Genomic DNA, 16,405 nt, shown 5'->3' on the forward strand with positions numbered 1-16,405 from the left:
GTCTTGAAAGAAAATCTAAATGTTCCTCCGATTACGTTGATTCAGTATGAACAACATGTGTCTAAAAATTGATATTTGTATCTACTGTTATGTTACACCGAGAAATTGCTCGTCGCTGCTTCAGTGAGCACGCGGCTTTAGAATCTCGCGATCCAACACAACTGGCAAGCGACAAGTGCGATCTTCTACCTTTCTCCCCTTCCTACACTGCCGAGCCTGTCCATCCTCATCCCTCTTTTAAAATTGTCCCACCACCGTCTACAGCCACATCGTCGTTCATCTCCGAAGGGTTAATGGAGTTTCAGGGAAATTGCTTCGCGCCTAGCGATGGATAGAAACTGCGCACGACATGCTGTACTTACCTGGATGAGAGATGTTTGCTCGTCGTTGAAAAGAAGATCGAGGGAATGAAGGCGGAGGTTTTAATTAAGCAGGAAGATTTAGCGTCTCGTAGAATTTCTCGATTAAGAGAAAGATTTAAGTGAAAAGGTGGAAACAAGTGGCAGGTTTGAGACAATTTTTCGTTGACACTGTCCTCGCTGTCCTTTTTGATTTAAGAATTCAAAAGAGTCGATCGATAACTATCAATATAATTGTATGTCTTCTATTATCATTGCCCTAAGCAAATATTTACGTAACTACTATAATTAGACTGGGAATATTTATGCAAATTCACATCTTTGCAAAGAGATTGATAAGAAAGTGAAACTTGAAGCGTTTAACAAAAATAATTTTGAGAGTACAGTGATTTAATAAACAAAATTACCAAGTAGCAATCCGAGACACTATCAGACAAATCGGTAGTAATGACAAAAATACAAACGTTCCTAGTTAAGAGTTAATCAGCGTAAGACACCATTATAACGATTCTAATCTCTATGCAACGTCTCGAAACAAACGGCAAAAGATTCGTCGTCCAATTTAGGAACATCATCTCCAGCTAGAAGATCGTCGTTAGAAAAGCGTCGTCTTCGATTCCCGCGCGATAGCACGCACACGCGTGCTCGGTGGACGAGATCGGATCAGGAAGTGTAAGATAGGATGAAGAATGTTCCGGCAGAGCGTCGGGTCCTTCGGATCTTCATTAATAATTGCCTCTCTTCGCATCGGATCAAGTTTCTCCGCGCGAAGATGCGTTGCGTACCTAGCGATCTTTCGTGAGCGAAGCACGAGCGTCGCTATCTTGAAACACAGGGAGGAAGGCCGAGAATGAAGACGTCTAGCGAGTCATTAACGAATTCATAAGGAAACTCAATTAGGCGCGGGGAGAAAATCGAAAGTCGATCGACGAGATGAGCATTCCTTCCCTGGCGCGCCTGTCTTTCACTTCCTTCTGCTCGTCTGGTCCGATGATTCCGTCTGATTCTGCTTTTTTCTGCCTTGCATTCTTTTTTTTTTTTTTTTTTTTTGTAGAACGCAAGTTGTCTGCATTGTGCGTCCTTAATTGCGAAATCTTTTTACACCGTTCTTTCGAAACGTCTTCCTTTTATTAATTACTCGTCTTTACGAGTACTATTTTTGTCGTTCAATTCTACAAAGATATCGCTTACAGATTATACAAATTTTATGTGAAAAGTAACCGCGTTTACTTATTTGAACTGGCGAGTTAGAAATTCGTTACATATCTTGATGTCGTGTAGCTCTTCTGAAACTTATTTCTTCCTACGATAAGCAAGAATATCATAGAAAAGAAATTCTTACTCCTACATTTTACCAAACATCGTTCAAACCTCCAAACACACGCCATTGTAAGTCCAGTTTCGATAAAAATCCTCGGATCTATCGTTTCCACCACTTTAGTAGCTCTATCGTTAAATTCACCACCCGAACCCAATAGGAAATAACCAATAAACTATCTAAAAGCAAGAAAACGAGCTTCACCTCGTGCCACATTTAACTACCAATTTCGATTCAACTTGGAGACTTTTCCACGGTTCCGTAACCTTGTTTCCATGTGAAAGATCGACGGAAAACGGCGGTACGTAGCTGGATCGTGGGTATCGATCGAGGCGCGAGAGATCGTCGAAGAAGGAAGGCCGGTGGTGCGCGGCGCAATCGCGAGATTTCCGTGAGAGCCGACGTGATCGAAAAGCCAATATCTGTTGCGCTCGATCCGCTCCGGCCGCACGGAGAAACGAGCCTGATCCGCCTAATGAACCGATCGCTGTATCGATTAGCGCCGGTTAAGAGCGATCGATTGCGTGTCTTGTCAAATTTGTCAACGGGCGCGAACCGGCCGCAGACATAACGATCCCGTCGGCCAGCTTGCCGAGCTTGCGAAACACGAACCATGCTCGACAAGGAGAACCAGAAGGTTCACGAGCGGAACAAGGACGATCGATACTTCTGGCACGCGTAACTCGATTGTTTGGCCCAGCCGAAAATCCAATCGAATTTACAAAAATGTTCTGTTACTAATGCTTGTACATTTAGTAAATATTATGTCAATATATAAGAACGAGTGGGTCTGTTTAACGTGTCAAAATTGAATGTTTGACTTTTAGAATGTCGATAAAAATAAATAAATGTTAATAAAAAAAAAAAACAAAAATACATCCATCAATATATAAAACGTTGATGTTTCTTGAGGAAGGCGTAGATTTGTTAAAATATGAGTAGAGCGAGTAGTATCGAATTGTAAATTCATAAATCGATGACGTTCTTCGAAATATAATTTAAATAAATATGTTGTAAATAAATGAAATGATCGAGGAAACACGAGTACACACCGATATTTTTAAGAAGCTCGTAAATATCCTAAAATGCTCATCCTTCGGAAAATAATTTTTACTCGAATTTAAAATCCTGTATGAACTGAATTCAAGATCCTCTACCTCGCTTCTAATCGCACGAAGTTCGTCCCAACCCACGAAGATCATTAAATCGAGTTCACTCGTGAACACGACTAGTTTCTCGGTCTCGTGTTTAGCCTCGATAAACCACCAGTTGTATCTTTGCGTAGGCTACAATCTGGTAAAAAATTTGAGCAACGGGTTGCTGGTAATAAGACGTTTCGTTTTTCCTCGTATAAGTGGCGGTTTGCTATCGACAGGAAGGAACCGCGCGTTCCGCCGCGTGCACGACCGACCACAGCACGCACCGCAGCATCTTCTTCCGGTTGTTCGAACGGCACGTCCGCGTGCACGTTCACGCCACTCGATCGCCAATTTACGATCATCGAGAGGCGCTAAAAGCGACCCGTCGAAGATCTCTTGATCGCGAAACCTGTCGTCTTATGTTTCACTTGCCTTCGGAGCATGCTCTCACGACGTGGCAGCAAATGACGTAACAGTCCTCGAATTTAATATTTTTGTTTAGTTTTTTTATAATCACTCAAGGATATATAACGTTCGATCCATTCGGATGGCGTTAACGCGATATTCGATTCGACGAATTTCAAACTTTCGAACTTTTCTAATACTTTAATCTCGTTTATACCATTCTCACGCTCGATTTCGTCGTTACTAGGTTAATAAAATATATTTATGATCCGAATAACACAAAGTTGCTAGGAACGTTAGCTGTGCGTCGTATGGAAAATCCGTGGAAGAGGATCGATAGCAATAACTCCGTCTAATACGCAGGGTGAAAATATATCTATCGGACGAAGAATACCGTAGATGCATTACAATAATGCATATCTTATCGCCACTATTTCTCTCAGCTATTGCTTCATGGGTACCAAGGAGTAACCCGTTCAAGCACACAGTGCCCATACAGATGCACGTTTATAGTAAAAGGAAACACAGAGGGGAGAAAGAAGAGACCGCGAGGGTTACGAGATACCCCGTGAACGCGGCCCAATTACTATAAATTGAGTTATAACCGGATCAAATTGCCGATAATTGGCGATTGCATAGCTTAATCGAGTGGCATCCCCTAGCCCCACTCTCCTCCCACGTATTCTCTCGAACCACTCGGATAGCTTGGCCTCGTCTCGCGTATGAAGTTATTCCAGCAAAGTGGTCTCCGCCATTGGAGAAACAGGGATTAGCTTGCGAGTCCCTCCTCGCAACGATACCATGTACGTATATTGTAATAGACGAAGGAAGAGGACGAAGAATAAGAAAGAGAAACCGATAGATATGTATAGAGAAGAACGTAGCCTTATCCCTCGACAATACAAATTGCTGATTATGCGCCCGGCTTTTACGTACCTTCTAATTGGGCCGCCTTGCCTCTTGGGAAAGATCGAACGATCGCACGATCGGCCCTCGTTAACCCCTAACGCTCTTCGTGCACGCCACGGTTCCTTCTTTTCCGCTCCCTCTTCTTTCCCTTCGTCCCTCCACCGTGTCCTTCGTTCGTTTACTCTTCCTCCGGATCGTACGCGACTGGAGGACGCGTATATGGGCATGCAGGAAGTCGTACCACGCGTCGCTGGACCAGTTTCCAGCCTCGTCCCTTTTGACTATCGAAATCTGGATCAGAGGACGACCGACGCGTCTCCTCGTCCACTTGATTCTTCACTCGTCGAACGCTCCTTACGGGATGATCCCTGTGCCACGGATTGGAACCCGATCTTGCGTGGGTTTTCGACTCGTTGACGGTCGAAGGAAGATTTGCTAATGTTTGGGATGGTTGCGTGTTTGGTTTTCTAAGAAATTGTTGGTTGTTCGGAGAGATCGTACAGAATGGGTAGTTTTCGAAAGAAATTGAATACGAAGACCTCGGAAGGAAAATACGATAAATAGCCTTTGGTTGATTTTCTGATTTTGACCATCCTATTTTCGCAAGATATATCTCACGATGTAGAAACCGACCGTGGTCTGTGACAGGTACAATGAAAGGTAGCAAGGAGATTAAAAGGCGTGAGTTTGACTCAAACTAATAACAACACACCGTTTTATGCACCGTACTCTACAATTCGCACACTTCTACCTTCGTGCAGTGGTCTGACAACTAGTCAGTCCACTGATAATACAAACCGGTGTACGTGATTCACATGCGGAGCAATTCGCTACACCAGCGAAATATTAAATCATTCGCATGTTAGGCTATCGGTACACCGAGAATATTTACGCGTTTGTGAAAAATTTCAACAAGGCACGACATGTAAAAATATATAAAATATCTCTGCTTAGCTTTATAAGAGTATGAAAAAGTATGCAGAAACATTCGCAGTCTAGTTATCTTGAATGCATTAAGACTGGTACAGTTTGGAAAATTTATTTGAGAATTCCTTGTTCTTCGATCCTCTCGTCTCAAACGCTTCGATTTTAAAATACTCTCGCAAAAGAATATTTTCATATTTTTCCGTATGCAATTTATTGTCTCCGTCAACCGAACCTTATCGACCAACACACACGTGACAAGGTTGGCTGTATAAAGCAATCCTCGCTCTAGGACACGGCTCATTACTCAGCGCCGTGGTGGCCAGTCGTTACGAGAGTATACGCATTCATCGTAATCGATTAAGGCTCATTACGCTCGTCCTTTTCCTCTCCCGTTTCTCTCTTAAGACTCTCCGGTCGTTAATTCTCTTAACCGGGAAATGCTATATGGAGGAGAGAGGAGGGGGATAAAAGAAGAAAAAGGAAAAAAATAAAGGAGACACCAGATAGCATGCTGTGTATACACAAAGCGAACCACTTCTTATTCGACCCGCGTAGAAGAGTAAGTAATCGATCAATGGTTGGCTGCCCGTGTTCGTTGAATTTCCAGGTCCCCGGAGAGCTGTTGACATCGACCACTGGTGCGCTATGTTCACCGTTTTCTCGTATTTAAACCAGAGTTTCTCCTTTCGGAGAGAAGATCTTCCCTCGAAACGCAAAAGAGAAACGGCCACCGGAAAGGTATCGCGAGCGATCTCGCTCGGTCGCCTTTTGTGCATCTTAAAGGACTTCCGGTTACCGCTACCGGCTTAAGAATCCCGACTACGCGACGTCGTCTCCGCGTCTTCTGGTTTTTGTTTCGTGCAGATGAACCTATCAACGACCACGTTCCTTCTCCTTAATCGATCCGGGTCGTTAAGATGTCGCTGTATAGAATATCCCGTCTGGCTTAGAATTTCTATTTGGACGGGCTGCCAATCTTTAACATTTCGTTGTTGTTCAAGCGGTCGTCGCTTCTAAGAAAACTCTACATCTGGTCTTTTAGTTCTCTCAAGCATCGAAGCCATCGGCAGCCTACAGAGACAAAAGACTGCGTCAAAGGCAAACCATAAACTGTACACAGGCGACGTTGGCTTCGGGATTTTTCAGTCATAGGGTAACACTGCTAGCGTGCGGATCGGGATAATTATGGTACTCACATCCAAGTTGAATCGAAAGAAAGCAAATAGAATGCAAATTTTCTTCGCCGTGAATTACGCGATCCTTTCGATCGAGACTCGATCTTCGATCACGGTACAAGGCTCGTCCTCGTCTAGATCGCTCCAGTTTCTCCCGCAGCGCGAATCGAAGTGGGCAGTGTCGATCTCCGGATGACTGACCGGTAACCGTTCGTCGATATTTCACTCGGCAAGAGACCGCGGAATCGTCCCGCGTGCGCCAGTATTGGCCAACTCTCATGCATACAGTCATGACGGGTCTAAGCGATTGCTTATTGCTGCGGCAACCAGTCGCCTGTGACTGACGCACTACCTCGACTATCGGCCGTTTGTTATCCCAGATCCAGTGATCTACATGGTCCAATAGATGTTACGCTGACGCGAGACATTATCCGTATGTTTGGAATGAATTTTGCTCTTCTTAGAGCGCTCGATGATCTGGAGAAAGGTCGCAGAAATTTACGAGCGACGTGAATGAATGTAGGTTGATTTAAAATAATTTAGATGTAATGGCAAGTTAGAGCGATGGATTTTGAGTTCAATAATATCTGATAATGGAAAAGGAAGGAGAAAGTAGTGTGAGAAACGAAGTTTGCATTCTATTAATTTGAATACATAGATTCGGCTTTATAGGATTTTCTGAAATCCTTATAATAATAATAATAATATATATATATAATCCTTACTAACGACGGGAGCTTATGACAGAGCCATAAGAAACATCCTCAAAAAGAAGCTGGAGTATTTGATTCTCGAAATGATCTATCTCGATAAAACCTTAACCATTCTCCTTCTTTTTACCAAATCTCACGTAAATATATTTATTATACGATAAAACAAAACCGATCTCGAACACTTAGGTAATATTCCCCGGTGAGTTCAACAGAAAACAAACTAGATACCACTGCTGAATATATGTGCTGGAAGCTTACTGTTCGCTAGTTGAACAAATCGACTTGGACGTAGCTACAATTTTTCAGGGTGTACCAGTTTTTTCGAGCGATACCTACCGCGCGCGCGGAACGCGGCCCCTCGTGTCCCGTATACATTACAGCGTGAAACGAACGATTCCCTCCGTACGAGTCATGGCACCGTGAATTATGGTCATTTCCGCGAAATACGATCCTAATGAATTTATTGCTAGGACTTGGGAATATAAAGACGCGAGATGTCGTCACAGTAAGAAGTTATTATTGGTCACATACGGAGGTACGTTGCGCTGAATTTTCGTCGCAAAGTTATGGGGACATTAGGGGTGTTAATTAAATTTACCGGTGTCTACAGATTTAGCTACAAACACATATACAGAGAAAGAAAGCATTAAAACGCAAGAAGCGACTCTTACTTGCGCTGAAAATTTACTCCACTCGTTTAAGAACGTAAATCAAACTTACGCTTCATCCCTATATTGCCAGATCTACGACTCGGATGACGAAGAAACAAAAACAAAATTATTCCATCAACTTGAGGATTTTCACATTTCGCTAGAAAAATTCTAGAAATTCTTGGTACGACGTATCGCGTCGTGTAGCTTTCGCGTGTTACGTAAAACGATTATCGAGCGGCTTGAACGTGTGTAAGAAGGCACGGTCGATTAGCATCGATGATCGAGGCTCGCGCGAAGACGATGTGTCACGTGGAGCGAAGCAAAGAACGGAAGAGGGGCACGGACGCGAGAAGGTAGCAGCGAGGCGATCGCGTGCTATCCGGACGTGGAAGGAACATTCGACCTGGCAAGGTCAGCCGCGTGGGCAGGTATCCGTAACTCGACGATTTTGCAACGCTCTCGCGCTTCCTGCTGCAATTGATTAATGGCGACTGCGGCTCACCGCGTTATATATACCCGATCGACCGTGTCCTCGCTGCTAGTCGATGCAATCGAACCACCGATGATCATCTTCAAGGTTGATAAGTGGATCCGCTGCCGGATGGTTTCGAGGATCAAATGATTCCTAATTTTTTCGTTTTTTATTTCGTACAATTATCGGAGTCCAGGGTTCTATGTAGTATGTTTCTTCTTTGAAGTATGTTCTTTAAAATAAGTTTCAATTTTGGCCATTTTTTTCATAGTGCGATACATATTCAGAATATGTCAAACTTTTTATCGTTATTATCTTATAACGTCGAGTTCAATTTATGCAATTGTACCAGTAATTCCATTTATTCTCGTTTAACTCGTTTCCGAACGTGATCGAATTTTCCAATCGTCGATTTGATTTCTGAAGTTTTCAGAAATATACGAAAAAATCATTGTTGATATACGTTATTCCAAACAAGATTAAGATCTTATGCGGAAGTTCTTCTTCAAATATTAAAAGTTCCTTTATTCGTCGAAGCAAGGAACAAGATCGGAAGAAAAATGTTGGAATATCGTAACGAGTTTGGCAAATGAATATGTCACACACTCAAGGAAATCATCTGCTTAGTAAATAAATAGACCGAACACTCTGATTGCCACATCTGTTGAAACAATAGACTAACGAGACCCACTCCAAAGGGACTAGATCCTCGGTAGAGCGACCTTCCCAAACGAGCGTAAATACAGTCTGATATAGTATTTCGAATCTATCTGTTGTAACCGTCACTCAGTTGGATTTTCTATAATAAATTTGATCTTTGCGTATCAAATTCTATTTCCTTCGCCCTATTTGCGAAAGAATCATTTCATTCGTGCCGCGGCGCGAGGACATCACCTGCGATTTGTTAATTTCGCGATCTTTTGTGCCTCCGACGTGACAAATACAAAGCGTATTTGCAACAAAGTTTGGTTCGAATTGTTTGAATTCTAACTTTAATCTCCATTCTTGAAATGGGATGAAGAAATTTTGAATAGGAATTACATATGGCGTATTACGATAATGCGGTATTACGATTGCGGATAAATAATCTAGTAAATAAAGTCGTATGTAAAGTATTACGAAGCCAGCGACCGGTATGTCGAACATAGATGAAAAAGAATCCGAGGTAGATCGATCGACTTCAGGGAAACCGATCGTAAAATTAAATTTCGAAATACATTGAATTCTGAACGTGTTACTAGAAAATAGAATATTAATTCTTACTTGGGTATATTGTTTCGTATATAGATCAGAGTAGTGTACATGAATATAAAAACAGGAATTGATTAAATTGCATCATAATTGCTCATAATAAAAACACATCAGCTCACACTGCTGTTATCTTAGAATCCTAGAATTACTTATGCAACAGCGTAGATGCCATATTCCTGTTGGAAAGAAACACCAAAGGAAGAGAGGGTACTGGAAGAAGAAAACCACATAGTAAGACACCTTATAGGGATAAACAAAAAAATATTTAATTCTGCGTTACGTTTAGGTACTGGCCGCTCGTGTTCACCGTTTACATACTATTATGTACAAAATAAAAGAGATAAACTGATAAGAAGAATCAGGAGGAGAGAACGTCAGAATATAAAAAGGTCGTGATCCGTTAAACGAATCGAGAGGTTCGTACATCAAGCTGAAGCATAGAAGAAGCGTACTCTCAATCGTAGCCGAGTCTCCCCTCTCTTGATTTAAACGTACGTATAATTTTTTATTCCTTCCCCCACCTTCCTTTTGCTTATTTACAAGATGCTCGTTTGTTTTATACACCGACGTGACGTCACTTCTCTCGTTTATTTTTATTAACTGGCCTTTCGTTGCGACAGGATCGTGGATGCGATCATTACCAATCGTCTTCTCTGCCTCTCTCTCTCTCTCTCTCTCTCTCTCTCACTCACTCTCTCTTTCTTTCTCTCCCCCTGTCTCTCGCGCTTTCTTTCTCTCCCTCTCTCTCTCTCTCTCTCGCTCTCTCTCTCTCTCTCTCTCTCTCTCCGCGCCCACACACTCTTCGCTATGCGAACCATTCACAACCATGAAGAAGAATACGACTTACATCGATGAATCGTGCGTAGAACGAAAATAAGATCCTGAAGCGGTCTGTTTCATCTATACATTTACATATACAATATAGAATATTTGAGATATAAATATATTATATTAAGGCACTCCACTACTGGCCGGTATATCCACGATTCTCCGATTTTTATACAATTAGTCATGCGATACAACATTCGCACGTTAAAACAAAGAATTTAATAGCGATACACAAATTAACGATAACGTCCTCGGTCGTAATAAATTAATCTCTTGTCGGACCGTGATCTATGTACAAATTTGAACACATTTTTGTGGTGTGTTATCGGCATTCCGTTGCAGTTTCTTAACGAAACCTAACTCTCTTCTAACAATTACTTATATAACTTCATTGCCTTCTTATGATATTCCATTTCATCCAATTTTCTCAAATATCCATTTCTCCATTCTCAAATCCATTATTATCCTGTAATATCGATTTTTCTGTTTTCAGACAGACCAGCTGAGTGACTAGGCCGTTCGATTCTTCCAGCGAGATCTCGAGAGAACTCAGCGTGCGCCAATAAGAACTGAACAAGGCCAGGCGTCTATCGAACAGCCAGAAGCTTCATAACGATATAGGTAACTCTGGCCTCTTCACACCTAACGTTAGATCCAAGGGCTTGCTCTTCGTAGTGGCTTCCTCTTTCGCAGGGCTATCGGGGTCACTATTGTTATCGTTTAATCTACTAGCCTCTTCTGACGACTGACTGGGTCCTGGAGTGCTTCTGCTCGATCTGACACTAAGATCTATCGGTTCGTCTTGCTCCACGGCTAGACCACCTGGACTGGGACTGACCAAAAGCAGGTCGCCGCCTCTGGGCGATAGTTGAGACGTTGATGGCGTGATCAAACCAGGTGGAGGATACACCAGGCCTAGACCTTGATGAGGATGGTATCCTGTCGTCAATGTAACCGTAGCGTTGATCTTCCTAGGTGGAAAATCTCTTTCGGACAAGGTCGGTGATGCAGCGCTGGTTTTGAAGTAACTCAATGCTGAATTACTCCTTGATTCTTGACCATCCACACCATCCACCGAGGACGCTCCACTATCACTTGGTGTGTCTGTCGTCCTTTTGTAAGTTGAAAGGTACGGTCTGAAGTCCGATGGACTGCTAGGCACACAAACGCTGTCTCTTTGAGCGAAGTTCATTGGGAACATCGGAGAGCCTGGAATTCGTTGCTGTTGGTGTTGTTGTTGGTGTTGTTGTTGTTGCTGCTGTCTATAAAATGGCGGAGGTGTTGTACTAGGTGGCGTACCCGGAGGCTGTTGAGAACTTTCACCGATTCTTTCACGCTCCCTTTGCCAGGCTAACAGACGAAGTTGGTTTTGAAGAGCTACGTCGTCCGGATGCGGAGACTTGCTCCCCCTTTCTTGTTCCTGCTTCAGCATCGCCACGTGCAACAGATGCGATTGGAGGGCTAAATCTTCCTGACTAGGTGAAGCACGATCTGTTCCATCCTTGAACACTCTGCTTTGGGGTCCTTGAGCTTGAGGAAGGAATCCTGTTAGAAAGCTTGGTCCGAACGGCGAAACTGCTCCTGGAGTCATATTTTGATTTCCGTTCGTTTGTTCTTGCAGGAGACAGTGGATCTTGAACCAGTTCGAACGACGACCATATCGCGAGCCTGACTTTGACATCCCGACCACGAGACATTTTCGTAGGCGACACGCCTTGCACGATGTACGATTCTTCTTGTTGATCACGCACACACCGCCGTTCTTGCACTCGGAGATGCTGCCCAGGTTGTTATAGGTGCGCCCAAAGAACGACTGCGAACAGAAGGAAGAAAACAATGGTAAGATATGAAAATGAAGAGCTTGAAGAGTGGTGTCGAGTTCGCTCTTGCTTTGGTTTTCATATCGTGAAAGATGAAATACTACGACGTGTTGACAACATCTTTTTAACAATGTCAAGTTTCTAATCGATCGATTGTTTCACGTATCCTAGAAGCCAAGAATTTGGATTCACCTTTTCAATTGTATTTATATCGGAGATTTTATTCATTTTATTAATATTACTATTTACAATAATATCTTTCACCAATCACAAGTCTCCTTTTTAGTAATACCAATCCTTAATGCGATACATTCAGCAAATTGGCGCCACTTCGTCATTTCCTTGTACCCAAATTCTCCGTATTGAACTCACCTATTAACACGTTCGCCACCGTGCGTCATATACGTGACGCATCAGTTTCGCGCTAGGTATCGTAAGTATGTGTGAACGAGACTTGGATTCAATGTTTGGTAAAATAAAATAAAAAAAAATGCAGTTTTGTCTGCATTCAACAAAGATATTTCTGTATGCAGAATATAAGCAGCGATGGATTACATTTGGCTTGGTGCTACACCAAGCGTGTTACGTTACGAAAATTACTAAATTAATTAACAAGTACGACATATTGAATTCAAATTTCTCTGTAAATAATATAGCCAACGCGTTAAGAAATCATATGCGTTATACTTTGTACTGAAAGCGAAACACAAGCACATCTTGAGCAAGTGGTAAAAAATGAAATAAATATTTGGAGACAGTCGCACGATCTCTGATCGAATTCAACCGATACAGTATCCCAATTTAAAGGCATCTTATGTTCGCCAAGAAATTCTCCAAAACTTCGTTTCAAAAAATTGCTCTACCAAACTATGTATTAGCTTTGCTTGATAGCACTGGAAAAAGTATAAAAATCTTTTAAACGAATTTTCTCCGACTTTCTCATGAAAGATAAATTGTCCAGACTTTAACGCGGAAATCACGATTTAAGCAGTTATATATCAAAAGAGACCGTTCGCCGTATAAAGGTCCATTTGGACTGGTTCGGGCGACGCGCAGATTCTCTGGCGGATTACACGTCAGGCCTTAATGTTCCGCGTGTCACAAGAATTAGCATGCCTCTGTCTAGGAGTAGAAGGTCGAGCAACGGAGGCAGGATCCGCGAAAGGGTGGACAGGGTGGCGCGTTGAAGATGGAGCGTTGTATGCGGCACGGCTGGTCGTAAAGTTAAACGCCTGTCGGCCGACGATAAAACCGACTGGAAAGCGGCGCATCGTGAACTAATTTACGACGCGACGACCCTTCTACCTTGGTGCTCGCTTCGGGGTCTCGACTAGTCGCTAATCGAGTATCTCTCGTGCGCCAAGTACAACTTTTCTTTTCTTTATGTTTTGAATTATTCCACTTTTATTTTTTCTGCTATCTCTATTCTGGATATTTTTAAACCGTTCTATAAGGCATTTATAGCAGATATAAATATCTGTTGGAATCGTTAGAACATATAATGAGTGGTTATAAAGCTTCATAGAAGTAAAGCTTCTATAACAAGCCAAAGTGATTAACTCCGCTTGTTATGAATTTTTGTATTTCATTACGTAAGTACACGATGAATATACAGTTGTCAAAAAAAGCGAATGACACGAATTCGTCTATAGCAAGAATACAAACAGTAATTCAGTAAATTTAAAAACCAAGTTGTGTAACAGATTGCTGATTAACATAAAATACAATGAATCTTGACGTACACGCGAGGCTCGAGTCTTCGAGAATCTTAAGATTATAAATATGTATTTAACGTCAGCGTTAGAATTTAATCAGAAAGAAACACAGCGAGCCAAGTGTCGTCGAAAGCCGGAAAGGCTCTAACTGTGTTGCTCACCTGACGCAGCCACGTGGGCGGTCTGGTAACCGTTCGAAGCCGAAAAGCTCTCATAGCGGTACCTGTTCCAAATCGGATCGACGAATCATCCACGAAAAGTGTCCACCGTATCGATCCATGACCTAAAATTTATACTTCGATAATGCGTCCAGATTACTGGAACGTGCGTCATCAGTGAATCACACTGACTACCGGTAATCTCACGTATATTTTCAAGCAAACAGGACTTTCTCGTCCGTCTTCGTACGACTGCAACAGACTCGACGAGTAAACGGGAAGCAAAGTTACACGTGTCCAACAGAAGGTCCATGCGCGATGATCGAGGAGAAACGCGGAATCGAAGGATTCCAGTGTCAAGGAGGCAGATCCGATGGCGATGATTAATCGCCGAGGTTCAGGAACAACGGCGTACACTCGATAAAGTGGTAATGATCGCGAGATGAAAACGGACCAGCGGTACCTCGGGCTGTAATCTCTCGATCTTAGATGAACAGGCGCGAGCTCGAAAAGTCTCCCGTATGCCAGATGATCCCTGGCTGTCACCGCAACTGCGTGAAAGAGGTCACGATGCCACCGTGTGCACGCCAGAGATAGTATGGTTCGAACCGATCGCTTCCGCCTACGAAATTCTCCTTGCTCGGAGATATTTACGATCGAGAGTATCGTTCGCAATGTTAGAAATGATAATGAATATCTATTTCAAAGTATCGGAGTTCTAAAGCATCGAGATTAGTATAACAATTAAATTAAGTTCCAAAATATACGTACTTAAGGAAATTAATCTACGATAGATAGTCCAATTTACATAGCGTATGTTTTCTCGTTATTATAAGAGATTGAAAAACGTTTATTCCGGACACTTCCCTTTAACTTTGGCAGCAAAATGGTACTACCATAAGAACTTTTACCAAACTAGGAACACGACCAACTTCATAACCTGCCACAACCTACATCCCCAAATCGATCGATGGTTCTTTCGAAGGAAACGCGAGGGTTGGAAAGCGCGTTTCACGCGGCGATTGCGTGTCGCTGCGACTCACGATCAGAGTCAGCTGCTGGGCTTGTGTATCTTGACCGTAGAGAGCAAACGAGGTGAACAACGGGATTCGCGAGCAAAGATTACGTAACAGGCGCGTGTGATTCGTGGCGTTTCCAAGCGTTCCTTTTTTTTTTTCTTTCTTTCTTTTTCTTTTTTCCCCTTTGACTGGTCCTGGTCCGGTCGCGAATCACGTACTCCAGAAAATCAGAATCGGCGTAGAAAACGTTCCTCGACTGTCGTAGCGAGCCATTTAGGGTCGATCGCGACAAATCCGTCATGGACAGGCCACGAGATTAGCGCAAATCAACAGGCACGCCCGGAATCTCGGACCGATTTGTAACGCCTTATAGAAACGCCGCCGGGGAAAACGTTTGTCCGTGATCGTGAACGGCCGCCGAGCGCGGGAAAGCTTAACAAATTGTCGATGAAAAATGCAGCAGATCGTTTCTCGTATAGACTCGGGCAATCCTAGTAGATACAGTTGCTCGCGAAAGGATTCCAACACTTATAGACACGTTTTGTCAATATATTATGTCATTTCACTAGCACCGTAATGAGACACCATTATCATTATTGTATTGGTACAATTTAAGACAAATATGCAAATATATATAGGGTATAACATAATGAGGTATAATCAAGTTTAACATATTTGCGCTATATATAACATAAAGAAATTCGGTATTTGGAACCATCTTTGAAATATTTTTACGATGGTTTACGTTGATACTGTATACTAATTATTTTCTAAATATATGTTTGCAACTTCTACCTTCCATATACATTTCCAGATTAATTTCCTTTAGCGATAAAACCTGAACATGAAATTTCAAAATATTTTGCATAAAAAATAGCATGTATATTCTTCGAATTAAACTCGTATTAAACTTTACTCGTCCATCTCACTTATCTCACTCTACTTATTAAATTCTACTTACAGGAATGTTCATCTATTACAAAATAACTGCTCGATCGATAAATTATGCTTCGATAAAAACAGACCAACAAAAAGTCTAAACTACCGACAACTGCTTAAAAGTCAACCACTTCCAAAAGCGTATTCAAAAAGGTACAATCATCCTCGCGCTCCGTTTCTACAGGGAGCGAAAACGAGTGCAGAGTCTCGTTATTAACTCGACATCGTCGTTCGGCCATATACCGAACGCATCCATATTCGTATTAATCGCCGGTCGTCCAGTTCCAAGTATCGGCCGCAAATTTTCCGAACTGCCATTTCAGTCTCGTTCGAAAATTGCTGCTAGCGAACCACGTCTCGGTAGCGGGGCGATTTACAGCGTCGATCAATTTCGTCGTGTGCCGAACACGGGCAACGTTTCCTCGAGTCGGCGTCGGGAATGCGATTGGCACGGCGTGTTCGCCGCGGGAACAATTTCCTCGAGCAGATCGATGAAAAAAACGCGAGCATGCCGATAGTTTCCCGCACGTGACGGGAATCGAACGTCGACCGGCAGTCGGCGCCCGTTTCGAGTCACCGATTGTAAACACGCTCCTCTGGCGAGT

General features: G+C 42.7%; 1 protein-coding gene across 8 annotated transcripts in view; it reads right to left on the reverse strand.

The window, feature by feature from the left end:
- Positions 1–9,562: 9,562 nt before the first annotated feature.
- The window catches only part of LOC139986530 (uncharacterized), a 113,170-nt gene continuing 106,327 nt past the window's right edge, over positions 9,563–16,405 (reverse strand). For all 8 annotated transcript variants that reach the window (XM_072001939.1, XM_072001938.1, XM_072001940.1 and 5 more), the window contains one exon: positions 9,563–11,962. In XM_072001939.1, the coding sequence (XP_071858040.1) occupies positions 10,757–11,962 (1,206 nt within the window). In that variant the 3' untranslated portion in view covers positions 9,563–10,756. The remainder of the gene's footprint in view (positions 11,963–16,405) is intronic.

Source organism: Bombus fervidus, chromosome 4, assembly GCF_041682495.2.
Source record: "Bombus fervidus isolate BK054 chromosome 4, iyBomFerv1, whole genome shotgun sequence".
In the NCBI taxonomy this organism is placed as follows: Eukaryota; Metazoa; Arthropoda; class Insecta; order Hymenoptera; family Apidae; genus Bombus; species Bombus fervidus.